The sequence below is a fragment of the Corvus moneduloides genome, chromosome 3 (assembly GCF_009650955.1).
Source record: "Corvus moneduloides isolate bCorMon1 chromosome 3, bCorMon1.pri, whole genome shotgun sequence".
Classification (NCBI taxonomy): domain Eukaryota; kingdom Metazoa; phylum Chordata; class Aves; order Passeriformes; family Corvidae; genus Corvus; species Corvus moneduloides.
The window spans coordinates 11,000,468-11,017,492 of record NC_045478.1 but is presented as its reverse complement, the minus strand read 5'-3'; the positions used below and the strand labels follow the sequence as shown (position 1 = coordinate 11,017,492).

Here is a 17,025-nt window from a genome sequence, read left to right as displayed (position 1 = left end):
TTCTGTAAAGCCAGCTTTATTAAGATAAGAAAACAATATAGAAGAATACATGTAAACACAAGACCAAATGCGCTAATATTTTACTAGAAGCCAAAGCCTTGTGGTGAAAGACCTACTGAACACATATTTAACGAGCAAACCACCAACACGTAAACAGTTACATGTAAACTGTGCTTTTGGGAACTTCAGAAATAACTGTCAAGAACCAGCATTGCAGCATAGGTTTTCTTATAAATAACCCGTCAACAGTTTTTTAGATAAAATATAACTGTTCTGTCTCTCAGAATATGTCTCAAGCTATAAAAACAGTACAAATCTTCTCCTAATATCAAAACCACAGTGTTAGATACAGACAGGTAAAAAATCTAAACTGCTTAAGAATTATATTAAAATAACTCTATTAAAAACTTTCCAATATTAAAAATATTTCCTTTAAAGGATGTTCTAGCCAGAAGTTAAATCTTTAAAGACAGTGCTCACAATACACAAATGTAGAGGTTTTCATTTGTAACTATTGGTAGATTAGAGGCTGGCTGAGTTAAGAACCTTATCCTTAATGTTACCCTCTAGTCATGTAGATTTGTGGTACTTCTGAGCAACGCCATAGGGAACGTGTGCAGCTATGGTGCCTAATTTCTGTGCTCCTTCGATGTGGAACATCTGGTCATCAAAGAAAATGTGGGGGCGAATTTTCACCAGGACTGGTCCTTTAGGTGCTCCTGCTAAGAAAAGTGCCTCATCAATCTCCAGACCCCAGCTGCGGAGAGTCTTCAGCACTCTGGCTCCAGAGCTTGCTGCACTTCTGGCTGTGACCAGGTACGTCCTTATAGGACAATTTAATCGTTCGTTTTTTGCATAGAACTTCTTCTGGAGTTTCCCCAGGTCTTCCAGAAAACCCTTCAAAGGACCCTGAGTATGAAATACCAGAAGCATATTTAGTATATGTCCACAGTTCCCCAAATCATTCTTTTGCTTTCTTCCAAACTGCCAGTTACACACAGAATTCCTTTTCCAAATGCTGTGCTCCTCCACAAACTCTCCATGTAACATCTCCAAATGGGTCTGCACCCTCACTAGGAATTCATACACTGGAAAAAAGTTAAAGCCATAACACTACATAGTAGGATCAGGGGGAAAATAATTCTCCCTAAGGCTTACAAGACCTCTTACAATATTAACTTTTAACTATAGTCTTTAATAAAGTGTTCATTAAAAACATTGAACTCTTTTTACTATGAACCATGAGTAATTCTTTTTCCTGCACAAAAAAACCAGTAGAAGACCTAATTACAAAGCCATCAGTGAACTCTTTCCAGACTAATGACTATACTACATTCCAATTAATGGAAGTAAATGACAGTTTAGTTCAAATTGCAATATATTGCACTGTCCAGTACTTTCACAAATAAAGCTTTTATTCTGAGTTTATACTATTTTTAACAACAGCAGAATTGGTCTTTCAATTTAAGCTAATGTTAAAATATTTGTGGTTTTAGACAAATGGCATAGTTCTGCTTGGGAATAAGAAGGTATTATGCTGTTTCAATAACCAGAATATCTCAGTGTTTGAAATTAACATTACCTACAGTCTGATAAAAAATAATCAAGTGAATCAGTACTAGCATTTCTTTTTCTAATGATAGCATTAAAAGACAACTGTAAGTCATGGTCTTATATATGCAGTTCTCTTAGAGAAAAGAGAGAGGAGTGCAATGGTGGCCTGGTAAAAGGATGGCAATGGTGGCCTCTTTTATGTGAAACATGTATTTTAAAGATTATCCTCAAAAAAGGAAATAAAGCCATCAGCTTTCACAAAGAACACATCCACACTGGGGAAGCTGGAGAAATACAGTAGCAACGAAAGCCATCAGGTCTTGTGGAAACTGCCTTTAAACAAGAAATTCAAGAAATACAAACCTGTGCAAGAGGTTTATTTTCATTCAGCTGTTCATGTTCAAAAAATCTGTCTAATCCATGTTCCTTGACAATCTGTTCTGATTCATCAGAAAAGATAACAGCATCCCCATCAAATGCCACCCTCAGCTGTGTATCTGAGTAAGCAACATCTTTGTTGGCAGTGAACATTGTAGCTGATGCAATGCCTGAAAATAGATCAGAGACTCTCAGTTAGCATGTCCTGCAAAGTCTTTCATGAAACCACCAGCAGTTTGGTTCCAACAACTTATTGGTGGTGACCTTTATACATGGTGAGCACGAAAAGCTAATGATCACAAAAGCTAATTAGAGATGGCTGTTCCGTAACACAAATGCATGGACGCTGTCCCAAACTTCTTGGACATGCTTCCTTCCACTTTCATATAAGACTATACAAAAATGGTCCCCAAGCTGTGTTGCAAATGAGACAAAAGCAGGAAATCCCAAGGAGACCACTCAATCCAAGTATTTGTTATTTTTTAACTCCTTATAGGACACAGAAGTTGCTTTTGTAAGTTGTATCAAAAAGATGATGCTGTTCAAACAGAAGTTGAATAGAGGTGCAAATTTGGTTTCTTGTTGAAGGAGGTAAGACAGAAAGGTGTAGGGTGATTAGGCTGTCATTATTAAGCAGGCTGAAGGGTCAGAGAGAATAGTATCACATGCTTTTATTTGGTTGAGTAAAAATAAGTGATAAGCTTGCACCATACTAAGTGGTGACTTTCTGCATTTGATGAGGCAGCACTACTTTCTGTGAAAGACACACGATATATTAATTTTTGAACAAGCTCAGCAGAGAGAAAACAAAAGAAAGTCAATTCAAACCTGCTTCTATAGCTTCCTGCACTTTTTCAGAATCTGCTGAGAGGTACAGGTTCGTGAGGTACGCAGTCAGGTAACCAATGGGGCTCTCTCCTCCCGTCATACAGAAACGTTCAATTGTTAAGCCTAAAGTAAGAACAGCACAAGGTGTAGCTCTGCCTTGACACTACAAACCTGTAAAAGGAACCTGTGAAAAGGTACACTAGCCTAGCTTACAGTAAACTTAAAGAAAATATGTTAATCTCAATTTCAGTAAGTTACACAACTTAAAATGATTACAATGTTTGATCAGCCCATCCTCATGGAGAACTTAGGGGAAAACATTCCCTCTAAGACAGCAGAGTAACTGCTGTGAAGATGTATGCGTAGGCAGCATAGATACCAAACATCAAAATGTTTAAGGACTTCTCAGAAGTTATGGCTGACACCTGACAAATCTAGAGCACTGGACCAAATTCTGTCTAATACTATTTCTCTTACGCTAACACCCAAAAATAGATATCAAAGAAACTGCTTTTCCCAAAGTCAGAACAGGAAGGATAAAATTATGTAACAGATGGCAATTCTACACATTTGTATTTATTTTATTTACCATAGTGATTGATGCTGTTTATGAGCCTCACTCCCACTTGGGCGTGGTTATTAGTCATCAGGACAATATCAAACCGTTCTTCATCATCAGGGTACAGCTCAAGAAGCCGGGCATTGACATGCTCCAGTGCCTGCAGATCAAAAATGTGGAAGTCAATAGACAAGTGGAAATGTGCCTCCTTTTTTAGTCACTGTAGTTTTAGTGATAGGATTGTCTTGAAGGAGAATGTGAAATACCTGATACCTTAACTTGCTGAACTTGTTTTACTCCTTTGTGCTTTGCTGCCCCCAGCAACTATTTGACTGGGTTCATTTGAAAGGAAGCAAGTAAATTCCTGAGGTACGGAATTCACTTATGCTGATTTATTGACACAGTTCAAGTCATCAGATGTCAAAAGCAATCCTTAAGTAGCGAGTACAAAATCACATCCTGCCAACATGATTAGCTTGAGAGCTTCTACTTGCAGTACTGAATGAGACAGATTTTGATTTGAGATCTCTTCAAAGATAATGGGCCAAAATGTTATAACCACAGTCTGGTGTTCTTATTTCCTTGACTTTTCATCTGCTCATCTCTCTCTGTATCCATCTGTTCTCCTATTTAGAACTTCATCCCTTTGGAGTAAGATCTTTTTGCTTTTGGGATCTTGGCCCCTGAATGGAATTCTTTGGGATTACAGCAACAAAATGAACAACGAATCATCAAACGAATGCAAGATAGATTGACTTTTATTAAGGTACTTTAAAAAGTCAGACCAGTAGTTCAGAACTAAAACACAATTTCATAATTAAATTCTGGGACTCTCACTTTAAAAAGCATGGCTATGTTATTTTGGGACTGTGCTTAGGAAAATTCTAAGTGAGAGCCTGGTATAAGGCCTAGGAAAAAATCTTAGTAAGTGGTCATAACTCACTTCTATTGTTAATACTCTATTACACTGGTGATTTCTTAAATTATTAGAGGCTAAGGGTGAGTGAGGGAAATGATGCCATTTTTTTGTCCAGTGCCTGTATACTTTGGAGTCTAAGGACACCCTGGCCTGTGATTACAAATCTTAAGAGCTACAAGCATGAGATATGATACTTTTAAGTGAGTATCTTAAACATTTCAATAAGGGAATCCAAAGAAAAATATATTATTTCTTTTTTGCTTTGTCTCCAAGTAGAAAGGGTGACTTAACAAAGCCACAGTTCTCTAGACTAATGATTCCTGTTGCTAATACAAAGAATTCAAATGCAAATAGCATATCGGAAGGAAACAGAGATCAAGGTGCCTTTAGCTGGACATAGCTAACAGCTCTGATTTTCAAAGTATGAGCAGTTAAAGAGTCAAATCTTACTTATACTCAAACTAAATTTCACACTGAACTCTAATAAATCTTAAAAACTGACTGTGCTAGCAGGACTGCTACATATAGGAAAAGATGCAGTAAATTCCCAAATCAATCTGCCCTCACTGGTGTATGAAGTGAATTATTTTATGGGCACACTTCTATGTTAAAAGCACCTTTACAGTGCTTGTGCCATTAGTGCTACTAACAGCTATATTATATTTACAGCAGCATGGGTAGTGACATAAGTAATTTTTCCATTGTGTATGTTCACAAAGTGATTAATGAAGAAAATGTTTTAAATTCCTGAGACCAAAACTGAAGTAATGAAAATCTACTTTTAAAATCTGAAATGTTCTGCCAGAACTCTGATGTCAGCAAGTATAATTTCTAAATATGATTTAACTAATCTCCTAAAATCGTTGTGGTAAATCTCACCAAACAATTCTCAACGGACATAAAATTAACTCTGTAAGACAGTGTTTTTTCAAGACAGTCCCACTAAAACCTGTGCTCTTCAAAACCATACATATTTTCAAGTCTTTTCACTTTTCTGTAATTTCACTTGCTTTCCATGCTGCAGGCTGTTTCCCTTGGCCATTTTTATTTTCTTGTACAATGAAAGCAAAATATTCTATTTCAGCTGTTCTTAAACCCTGACTCAGAAGTAGGGAGTCCATTTCTTTTGCTGGTCCTCAAGAACAATTTCCAGGGTGACAATGAATGCAAGGAAAAATTAAAAGCTGACCAGAAGAAATGAAAAATCAACACTGTTTGGTTGTTTGGTTGGTTTGGGGGGTTTTTTTGGGAGGGGGGTCAGGGGGGAAGTGAGTTAGTTTTTTTGTTCTGTTTTGGGTGGTTTTGGGGAGGAAAAGGTTGTGACAAACTTAAACAATTTGGGGCCTATCTTTACTGAAACGGTCGTCAAAGGAAAGGTGCTTTGTGCGCCCCATGTCCAGCAGAAAAGGCAAGTTGCTCCTTACCCACACCTGGGATGTGATGCTGTGAGCCGGGATACAAACCGGGATGCTGAGGGTACCACTCCGGTCCCGGTGACGCGAGCAGTACGTGCTCTGCTGCAGGCGTTCGGCATTAGTGCGGCGGGAGAGGGAGGAGAGGAGAGGGAATGGGAGAGGGAGAGAGAAGCTGTGTCCGCGGGGCCAGGGCGTGCAGAGATGCGGGGGATGCTGCCGGGCTGCCCCGCCGCGATGAGCTCGGCCTCGGGAGAACAACTCCCAAAAACATCTCCCCGAGGCAGGATTATCTCTGCTGAAGGAGGCTTCGGGCTCCTCCTCTTCCCGAAATTTGGCCTCGCATCATCCTCTGCGCCCCGCCGCACCCCACACCCTCCCCCGCCCTGCCGGGCCACCCGCTCCGGGCCGCCTCCTGGCTACCTTGACGAAATAGAACGCCGGTCCGGGCTTGAGGGTGACGTTCTCGTTGTTCTGCTGGTACTCCACGTACTTCTCCACCCCATGCTCTTCGTAGATCCGCCGCTCCTCCACCAGGTCGAAGAGTGCTCGGGAAGACACGGCCACCGTGATGGCGTTCTGGGGCTTGGGCTGCGGAGCGAGCGCAGGGTAGTGCCGGCCCGCGGCCCTCAGCCCCCGGGCCCCCAGCCTCCCCCCGGACCCCCGAGCTCCGGACCCCCGAGCTCCGGGCCCACGACCCGCCCGCACTCACCGGCCGGGCTCTCTTGGTAACCAGGTTGTCGTAGAAAGCCTTGGCCGCCGCCCAGTCTTGCTCGGCCTCCTGCTGCCCGTCCTCCGCCGCCTGGCTGGACTGCGGCTCCTCCGAGCCGGAGCCGCTCATGGTTCCTGGCGCAGCCGGGGCTGTAGCGGGCTACCGGGAAGCGGCTAGAGCGGCCGCCCTCCTGCCCCGCCCCGGCCAGGCGGGGGAAGGCACCGGCGCTGCCTCTCCCCGGCTCTATGCACGCCCGGGGACGGGGCCCGGGGCGGTCTGGCTTTACCTCGGAGCGGGGCGCCCCGGCCCCGGCCCCGACCGCGGCGCGGTGCGGGCCCTGTGGGGAAGCGGGGCCGCGACCCCCCCAACCCCTCACAGCCCGAGGCTCAGCCCGCCCGCAGTGTCTCCCCTCATCGTGGGGTTCGTGGGGTGCGCGGGAGCCGGAGCCGGAGCTGCGGCCTTTCCCCGCCGCCCTCACGGCACCTGCGGCGCCCCGTTCCAGCACACGCTGACTCCGGCCGCTGCCCTCCGCAGTGCTCGGGGAGCGGTGCCCGCAGCTGCTTGGTGTCAGGCTGCAGCCGCCGGCACTCACTGTGCCTACAGCACTAGAGATTCATTATTTAACTGCAATGGCTTAATTGATTTACTGTTAACTGCAACAAATTCCCAGGAGATTCCTTGTATAATATGTTTTAGCACTCAAAATGGGCTTGATGTGTGTGACCTGGGGTTGTTTGTGTCATGCAGCAATATGGAAAATACCTTCAAGAAACAGCAATATGGGCAGTGGTGTGGAGAGTGTGTGTACACCCACAAAAACTGTTATTCTGGCATGAGGTTGGAGTGGTCCTAAAATCCAGAGTCCCACACAGAGCTATGGGCAGCATCTAATACTCATACAGCTCTCTGAAATGGTCCTGTCTGCTTCTGCAGATCACCATCCAAACCACAGCAAAGGTTTCCACACTGATAAGCTGTAGGAGAGAGTGGAAAGTGAAGAAGGAATCAGATTTTCTCCTAAGCCTATACAGGATATGGCACAGCAGACCCACAGTGGTATCTGTGTCACAGCACATGTGATCACCATGCAAAGGACCTTTAACATTTTGAATGAAGACTCCAAACATTGATTCCAACCTTGATCACTACATAATCTACATCCGATTGTCAGATCTTTCTGCCTCCATCCAGTCTCCAAAGAAGAAATAGGATTGTTTTTTACTTTTGCCCCTTGTTTTTTTTTTTAATGTGGCTTCCCAGTGAAAGGAGGCTTATGTGATTATACCATCTGTCCGTCTTTCCCCAGTGATGTTCAACTGCAAACAAATTTGACAAAAGGATAAAGATCTCAAAGAGATTTAAAATGTTAAAATGTTTAGTGAAAATCAACAGCAACATGCAATTTGTTGCCCCGCTGGGGAAAGCACTTTATCTGCCTGTTCCTGTGCTGTGTAGTAGCAAAAAAATACTGCCTGGCTGATCTGCCACCTCCAAATGTGCCACACTGCCTGATGCCCAGCTAACCAGGGAGGGATCTGGAAGCAGGGAAGTGATAGAAATGGGGAGGTCAGAGGAAATGGGGAGGTCAGAGGAAATGGGAAATGAGAGTTAACCATACTGGGGGAGGGGAGCTGGAAATAGGAGGTAAAAGGAGACCTAATGAGAACAGTGCATTGAGAAAACAAATGCAAAAAGACAAGTTGGGATCATTGTAGTGGCTGTTGTCATGGGAAGTTGCAAAAGGCGTAACATAAATCTGAACACACCTGATTTTAGTAGTTCTGCTACGATAGATGTGCTTTTTTCCCTTGAATTTTATCCTGAATATTTCACTCCGAGTGTGTTTCCATGTCTGAGCTCAGACCTGTAGCATGTCATATGCTACTGAAAATACCTTCTCCCCTCCATGAAGTGAGGTCAGGCTGAGCAGCCAGGCTGACCCTGGAAAAAGGGTTCAAGCCACAGAACAGCAGCTCCTGGTCCCAGTCACCGCCACTGTCCTGTTCAGAGATTTCAGCACCAGTCTAAGAAGATGATCTCCAAGAAGAGACTATTCCTAGTTAAATTGTTGGGTCCGTTGCCCGTGGAGAAGAGGGGAAAAGAACAGAAGGAATCAGGAACCAATTATCTGGTGGTTACAAAACTGAACTGTCCTCTCTGTGTGAACATGGGACAATACATTTCCAGAGCCATGCCCAGGTTGACTTGTTGTGCTGTGTTCCCCACCACCCTGCATGTACTCAGGAGCAAAATCAGAGCTCCTCAGGCACATTCTTTGTTTTTATTTTTGTTCCCCCCTTTCCTGTCCACCCACAAAAAGAGTCATCACTCAGTGAAGACTCCTTTTAACCTATGCAAGACATCTGAAAACTTAAAAGATGGTAATTTGGTACTGGGCCCAAGCAGTGCTGTTGATGTGCTGCTGCTGAAAGCAGTACTATGCTAACAGAAATACCTTGCTTGCCAGACCCACATGGTATCTCTACACAGCACTCAGCTGTGTGAACATATGCACTGAGCTGCCATGTCTCTGTTCTGTGCTTGGCTGCCTGCTGCTGACATACCCTCCATTTCCTCTTTTGCTGGAGATTGTGAGCTGAGGGCCTGACATGAAAGCCTTCCCAGCTTCAGCACCTTATAAATGAAATCTTGACTTCCCAAATGCAGAGTGTAGCAGTCCTATCTACATCTAAAACATGTAGTAATGCCCACAGGGTTCCAGGAAAGAGCTATATCTTGCTTTCACTAAACCTCCTGGGGAGTCTGAGAAATAGGAATGGATCCAAAACTGAATGACTTTGTGGTTTCTGAGCTAAGCTAGAAAGGAAAGGGAAGGAAAGGAATTTTCTGCTATCATGCATTAATTTCTAGGGCATTTACATTTAAAAAAAAGAATTTGTGTTTCTATATTTGTATGTGCATTTTTATGGTTAGTCATGCACAGTCCCTGAAATCTGTTACAAGTATTCGAATAAAAAGAAAGTCCCCCTGCCTGAACTGCTGATATTTTTCCTGTGTCAAGAACAACCACTCAGAATGATTTATATGCTCAAGTAGGAGCTCAAAGTGCATTACTAAAAATAATTTTAAAAAGTTGTGGGTTTTTTTCTTCTTTTGATACCTACTTCTATTTGGAAAGACATTAAATATTTCCAAATATTTAAAATAATGAGAGCAAAATTTGGAGAATTTTTTTAATGGAAGGACGTTCTCTTTCATTAAATGTATAGATCCTAGTATGTGTTGTGCCTGGTTATGTCACAAACATATAGATTCCAGAGCCTACCTCTCCCAGAATCGTGACAGGGTCACTTCAGAGTGCAATTGCACTGACATTTACTTCATATATGCATTGTGATTTTTCATTCTGAATGCCCAAGACCTATAGCATAAGTATGGAAGCTGAAGGAAGGAACCTGAAAAGGGCTTTGATCTAGGTCAACCTGCCATGGCAAAATGTGTGACAACACTGCCACATTTAATCTGACCAGCCAGACAAGTAATTTGTAAAATGCTCCTGTTTGTAGATAGTAAAAGCACCTCTAATACAATCTTGGCATTGAGGACCTGATTCTATAAAACAGTTAACAGCTGATTTTCTACACGTGTTTCTACACGATTTCTACAAATCTCCAATGTGGATCTCAAGCAGTCTATATTCCTTTGTTTGTCTGCCTGCTATTATCAAATTTAGTCTAACACAGTCAGAAATAAAAAAGCAGTTGGTTTGTGCCAAAGATGTGCATGATGAAGCTGCATTATGCCTTGAAGGCACATCTGTTTATACTGAAGAAACCTTCATATTGCATCATAGTATTCACTTTCCTTTTTCGTCTCATGACACTTTCTATTTCTTTTGGTCCCTCTTCAGCAGTATTTTTCATTTCCTCTCACTTCTTTCCTCACTACCCACCCTGTGTTTGTGCAGGGAAACAAGAATGCAAAAACCTGTGGCATCACATTACAATTTATGGCAACTGCCTTGTGTCTTTTCCTGGCATTTGTCCTAGTCTTTAATAGTATGTTCATTTGCAACAGCCACATAAATTACCTAATGACATAGATCTTTTGTTCTTCTAAAATGATCTATTCCACCTCCATCATTCTGAGCATGATTCATTCCAATATTCATGAGACAGGTGACAAGGAAAGCTAAATCCAGCACAAATACAGAGGAATGCATAGTAAGGTTTACTGAGCCATGATCTCTTTTCCCTAAGAAATCCAGTTTAATCATTGCAATAGAAGTTTCACTTCCCCTGTTACTGAAGTTTCCTACTCTTTAATCTTTTCAGAGGGAAATCAGCAGCCAAGTTTTGTATTTAGCTTTTGGGAGATGTCTTCGCTCTAGAGGACTTCATATAATTTTTCCTAGGAAAATACAACTGTAATAAAACTTTTAGACCTGAACTCTTTTCCTAACTATTCTGAGCTGAACAACAAATTTTTACCCCAAGAAAGGCTCATCACATAACTGCAACATTTAAAAACAAATTAAGAAGAATTCTGAAATTCAGATAAAATATTATTTTTACCTAGATGCTAACTAAAAAAGTAAGAAAATGGTGTCTTAACTCCAATGCTGAATATGTCTGCCCCATCTAGTAGTTTGCCACAGGGAGAGTTGAGAAGCATCCAGTGAGCAAAAAATCCCGGCCATCTTGTCAAGAATGTGGAATATGACAAATAGGACAAGAATAGTCTTATTGAAAATCTGTGGTCAGAAAAGGCTCTACAATAGGCACATATGCTATCAAAAATAATCATATTGGGTTTTTTCTGAGTTAGAAACAAACCAGTAATAAAGACATAACTTTTGTATTCATAAAAATGAAGACAAATTGCAATAACCATATCAATAATAATAGGTTCAGCTGTTCAGGATTTGACTTTGTAGCACTGGAATCACTCTGTAGGCACTTACAGAACACAAAGGAAAAAAAAAAGATGAGCTGGAGACAGGTTTGTCCCTGTTCCAAGCTTAAACAGAAGAATATTTGCATTACAAAACAACCACACTTAAGATGGAAGGTAGATAAATTGTACATACAAACCCTGTGAGACTCCTAGATCCTAATGAATAAAAAGTACACTATGAAAAATTTTAGATTCTGTTCTCTATAATAGAGACAATTGTTTGAGCATTTTTTATTATGCACTAATTATCTCTTTAATAATGGAAGTTAATGGAGGCTTTAGTCACGCAAGCAGCTCCACACAGGGACATGTCTGTGCAAGACTGAGACCTAAATGTTGAAACCCTATTGATTCATTTTACCATAACAAAGACACTAAAATATTCTAAGATTCACTCTGGTAATTACATGTTCTATTCTGTGTTAAATACCCATGGTTCAGTTATGCTGTCTTCCACAAGGGTTCACCTTAAATATTAAAGTAGGTTAAAATCTTTAATGAGAACATCGTATTGAAAAATAGTCTTACTTCTTTTTTTGTGTGGTTGTGCAAAAATACCATAAAAATATCACTTAATTTCTGTTGCGCTGTGCTAGTTATAATTTTAAAAAAAGGGGAAACAAGCAAGTCTATTAGATGTGGTTCACCTCCTCCCTTTCTGGGATGTACAGAGAAAGTCATTCAAGCAAACTGTTGTTTCCCACCCATTTCCTGAATGGAGGAAGGTGTCAAACAATGTGTGCACCAGAGTGACACTGATGGGGGCTGCTGTGCATCCCTGATGGGACAGCAGAGCGATCCCACGAGCTCTGGGCAGCAGGAGCAATGCTAGAGCAGAGCCATCAGAGCAAAAACATCCACTGACTGTGCTGCAGCACTGACTGCCATTCGCACATTGGGAAGAGCAGATCCACTGTATTCCAAAAACAGAGCTTCTGCCTTTCCTCTTTACATATATACCAAGTCTGATTTGAGTCTTACCCCACAGTGAAACTCACCTACAGAGCAGACTGGGCAACAGGAATTTTGTTGACATATCCAGCCATCCTGCTGCTGTCCTTGAGAACAAAGGTTTTTGCTTGTCTCTTTATCAGTATGTGAAAAAAAAAAAATACATTTTCTGCACCCTCCTAGGCAATGAAGAATAGGAATATAGTCAGAAAATGTACAAATTGCTCCAAGCGAGGGGTGTGGGACGATGTGATTATACCTACTAATAAAGGAGACAAGGTTTAATTGCAGCGAGAGTGCTTTTGACTGCAGAATTACCACCCAGCTCCAAGAATAGGATTGTAAGTGATTAGTGCAGCACTCCTGATGGGGAAAGAGGAGCCAGACGTGTAAACATAAGAGGAGATTTAGGGCTTCTCTAAGCTATGGCTTCAAACCTGTCAGCAGCCTGCACACAACATCTCTGTTACTTGAGTTATAATGTGATTCTGTTTTGCAGGGAATGTGCATCCCATTTCTGGTTCAGGTCCCCTCACTCCTTTTGGCAAGTTAAATTTTTTGGAAAAAACAGGTAAGGACTAAAAGCAATGATAATATGTCATTGTTTGTGCTGTGCTAGTTTCCAAGGGCCTCAGAAAGCATTGGGGAGCTGTTGTGTTTGCTGCTGTAGGAACACACAGGAAGATGCTCCCCATATGACACCCCTCCTCCCTTCTTGAATCCTCTCAGTAGAAGGAAGATTATTTTTGCAGACCTCTCCAAGCTCAAGCATTAAGTGTGAGGCTCCCACAGTTGCCCTTCTCCACATGCTTTCCCACAGCTGTGCTGCTGAGTCGTGCATTTGCAGTGCAGTGTTTCAGTCCCTCTCCTGCACTTGGCCCCCGCAGAGCCAAGAGAACTGGGCTGACCTAGTTGGTGTGATCGCTAGTGGGAATTGCCTGGTGCAGAGGGTCATGAGCTCAGGTTATAAGACTCAGCTGCAGCTGAAGGTGAGACTAACACCCAAAATGTCCTCGTGCTATGTCTTCTTTTGTTGTGCGACTTGAATGTTCCTCAGACACATTCATCAGTTCTCACTGTGCTTGCATCAGGGTAGAGAACACTTCAATAGTCTGTTTTTAGTTCCCTTGAAAGTGGCTGAATAATGTATTATTTACGTTAGAGCAGTATTTAGGTTTCTCTGTTTTCAGTATTTTTCTTGAGAGTATGGAAAGATAACAATATGACCTACAATGACAAGAGCAACACCAGTAATAACATAAAAGTAATTTTTCCAGTTGGAGGCTTCTACAATTTAATAGTGAGTATCTACATCACAAAATTATTTTAAATGGTGCTATACCTCATTTATATGGTGCTGTAAAATCGCAGAACAAAAAGAAACTCGATATTTCAGTAGGTCAGGTATCATAAAAATGGGTTATCAACTTCAGCTCCTGACAAAACCTGTCCTGCTTTCATCCTATTTCCTTCCTGTACAAAAGTTTCCAGGTTGGATGTATTCATTAAGGTCTTTCTCAGTAAAGAAAAAAAAAAAAAAAAAGTATGTGTAGAAGACAGTTCATTACACTGAAGGCTTAACTTGCACCCTCTTTCACACAGAGAGCCTCAGGTGATTGTACTGCCAAGGTCAATGCCTTTGGCAAATGTATGTGTGTGTAATGCTGGTACAGTGTGGGGGAATGAATCCAGACTTCTGAATCTGACACTTTTCAACAAGATTAATGTGCAGTCTCTCCAAAGGTACCGCAGGACTTTGCCTGGCAAGCCCTGTGGAGAGCTCCAAAGCTAAAAGCTACAGACTTACCGAAAGATGGAGAGCCTGTGAGAGCTACGGTCAAAGGTCACCCAAACATCTTCACCCAAGAGTCTTCACCCAAGGGTCTTCAAAGCAGTTATGTTGGGTATTGGTGTGTCAATGTGGCAGCAGTAAAGAGCACAAGGCAACTGGCAAGTGTTTGTACAGCCTAGGCTGGCCCAGTGCTGCTGTGCCTGTTCCTGGCAGTATCAGATAGTTCAGGTTTACTCATGGGCTGTAGCAACCAACCTTGGCAGCCTCCTTCTGTGTAAACACACCTCAACAAATAGCTTCTGTTCATCTGAAATACATATTCTCTCATTTTTCTGGGTTGTATGTGTATTACTGTGTGAAATCCGGTGGTCTGTGACAGGAGGGAGGTTATAGGAAGTTGATAGAAAGGGTTTTTCACATGTTTACACTCAGTGAATCACTGGGAGATGGGATTGAGTGTAGTGTTAGGAGAGACCCTGACACGTCCCAGTGGCCTGTTCAGATTTGTCACTTCTCTGGTGACAGTTCTGGCCACTGCCATCTTTTGGTTTTAATTAAAGTGGATTGAGTGTTTTTGTGACCTGCAGCCATGTCCTTTTGTACTGCCCTGTCTGCTTGCAGAGACTCAGAGGATTATTGTAAATCAGGGTTTGTGTGATGCTGGGGTGTGACTGTCGAGTCAGAAGGCTGAGCTGGTCCTGAACTCACCCTCTAACAACATCATTACAATACCCACTGCTAGTCAATTTATGCAATGTTTCTTTCTAGTTTTGACTCAAAGCTTTGAATACTACTTAGTATCGTTAATTTATTTTCAGCTGACTTGATTACTAGTTGTTTGATAAAAAAACTATCCATAACTCTCTCTGTAGATATCACTTCTCTAATAGCCTTCCCATTTATACTAATCAAGTAAAAATAATATGACTTCTTATCCAGGCAGGAGGTGTGTGATGAAATATGTTGTTTAGCAGATCCAGAAATAGTGCTTATCACTGGTACCATTTGTTCTCTAGTCTGTATCCATTCATTCCTACTGAAGAGACACAGTTCCTGTTGATACTTGTACCTCTAATAATATCACAGATATTTGTACATGGTATTTCTCACAGTCTTCTTTCATTGGTTTTATAGTACTTGTCCTTATGCATGACCTTCTTCCACATTATATCTTTTAAATAAATTCTATGGTCAAAATCCTGTCTTTCCTGCCAGTAGTGAGATATTTTCATTAGGAGAATTTCACTCTTTCCAGAAACTGGCTTCTCTGTCCTAGAAGAATCTCAAATGAGCCACAGCAGACTTCCAGTGACAAGGGTTGCATACAGCCCACACAGAAGTAAAATCTTTAACAATTCATAGACCATCACAGAAATGGAAAATGGCATAGTGGTAACTGGATTTGTTTTGTTGGGTGCAAATTATTTTGAAAGGGAAAATATGCACTATATCTGAGCAATAGTTTGTTTGGTTTTTTTTCTGGTCCTATAAGAATTGTTTAGGTTAGAAACTCTTTCTAAAGCTCCTTAAATCTCCAGTTCATCTGAATTTCATCAAATTATTAATCCTTGGCAGTCATGAATGTCAAAAAAGTACCACCAAGAGCAAGGGAAAAAATTATATCCTGTAGTTCCAGTTTTCCTCACTATAACAGCATCTGAATAGTTGAGAAACATTGGCCAAAAGGCTCTTGATACTTTACAATAGGTTTTGTTTATTTTTTGTTTGTTTTTTGTGGGTGCTTTTTTGTTGTTTTTGTTTGGTTGGGTTTTTTGGTTTGGTTTTTTGTTTGGTTGCTTGGTTGGTTTTGGTTTTGGTTTTGGTTTTTTTTTTCTGTGAGTTGCAGCATGTTTGCAGGAGTTTTTTGGGCATCTGGGTGAGAAAGGAATATTCTCAGTGCAGGTTAATTCTTGCTAACTCAAGTATGTCTCTTCTGAGCATGTGTAAACAGATTTTCCAAAGTCTCAAAAATTGAAAAATTTAATTTTCAGAAGTATGACAAAAGTTGCTTTAAAGTATTAATGCACCCCAAATGATGTATTTTTTCCTATTCTAAGAGGAGAAGAACAAATTTTGCTAAAATAACTTTTTTCAGTTCAGGTTGAAAAAAAAAATAATAATACTAATAAATCAACTGTTACTCACCCTAACATACAGCATATAAATTATATGTATTCTACCAACAATGTATTCACTCAAAAGTGGGAGGAGTCTTTGCAGCTGAATAAAAAGCTGTAAAATAACTGGTAATCTAATTCCTGTGGGTTTTTTATTGTCAGTAAAAAGGTTCTAAATAGCAGACTACGCACTGCATATGATTCTGATGAAATGCAAAAGAAGGCAAGTAGTCAATTTATAGTAAAAAACAGCATAAATTGAATTTTTCAGAGGATTTGAGTACCAGTTTTATAATATGTCAGAATAAAGATGGGCAAGAGTGCAAAATATGTGAGAACAGCACCCATAAAGTGTTTCATACTAACCCTCCTTATATCATGTAAAAAGATAATAATCTGTAATAGGCCCATGTTTTCCTGTAAGACACTCTGAGGCAATTTTTTATGAGTTGATCTCATGTCATATTGCATCAGTACAGAGTTCAAATCCTGTTACCATTTCAAAATACTTCCTGCTTCAATTTGTATAATTGCACTGAGAATCAACATTCTTCATAGATTCAGCTATTTAAAAAAACCAAAAGAAAACAAAAAAAAGAAATGGGTGTTTCTTCTTATTTCTAAAATACTTTTTCCAGTTTGTCCTAAATATAACCCCCCCACAAACTAGTTAAGATTCACCTGAAATGACACAACTACAGACAGGTTTGATTCTTGATGTAGGGCTTCAGGGCAGCATCAAATGGTATTCTCCCCAGTGAATAAGCTACCACATTCAGCTGTAGCCCATGACATACAGCACAAGCCGTGCTACTCCTGATCACACGGGCTGGATGGTAAAGCCCAGGCCAAACATTTAAGAGGTGCTCCATTTCCTGATGCTTCC

At 41.2% G+C, this 17,025-nt stretch overlaps 1 protein-coding gene across 1 annotated transcript; it reads right to left on the bottom strand.

Annotated features, from left to right (window-relative positions):
• Positions 1-6,585, bottom strand: LOC116441783 (cytosolic 5'-nucleotidase 1B-like). Its single transcript, XM_032104096.1, has 6 exons — positions 6,363-6,585; positions 6,074-6,241; positions 3,350-3,479; positions 2,761-2,883; positions 1,918-2,102; positions 1-909 (listed from the first exon to the last, which is right to left on the bottom strand). The coding sequence occupies exons 1-6, from the start codon at positions 6,489-6,491 to the stop codon at positions 571-573; spliced, it is 1,074 nt and encodes a 357-aa protein (XP_031959987.1). The 5' UTR covers positions 6,492-6,585; the 3' UTR covers positions 1-570.
• Positions 6,586-17,025: the final 10,440 nt, after the last annotated feature.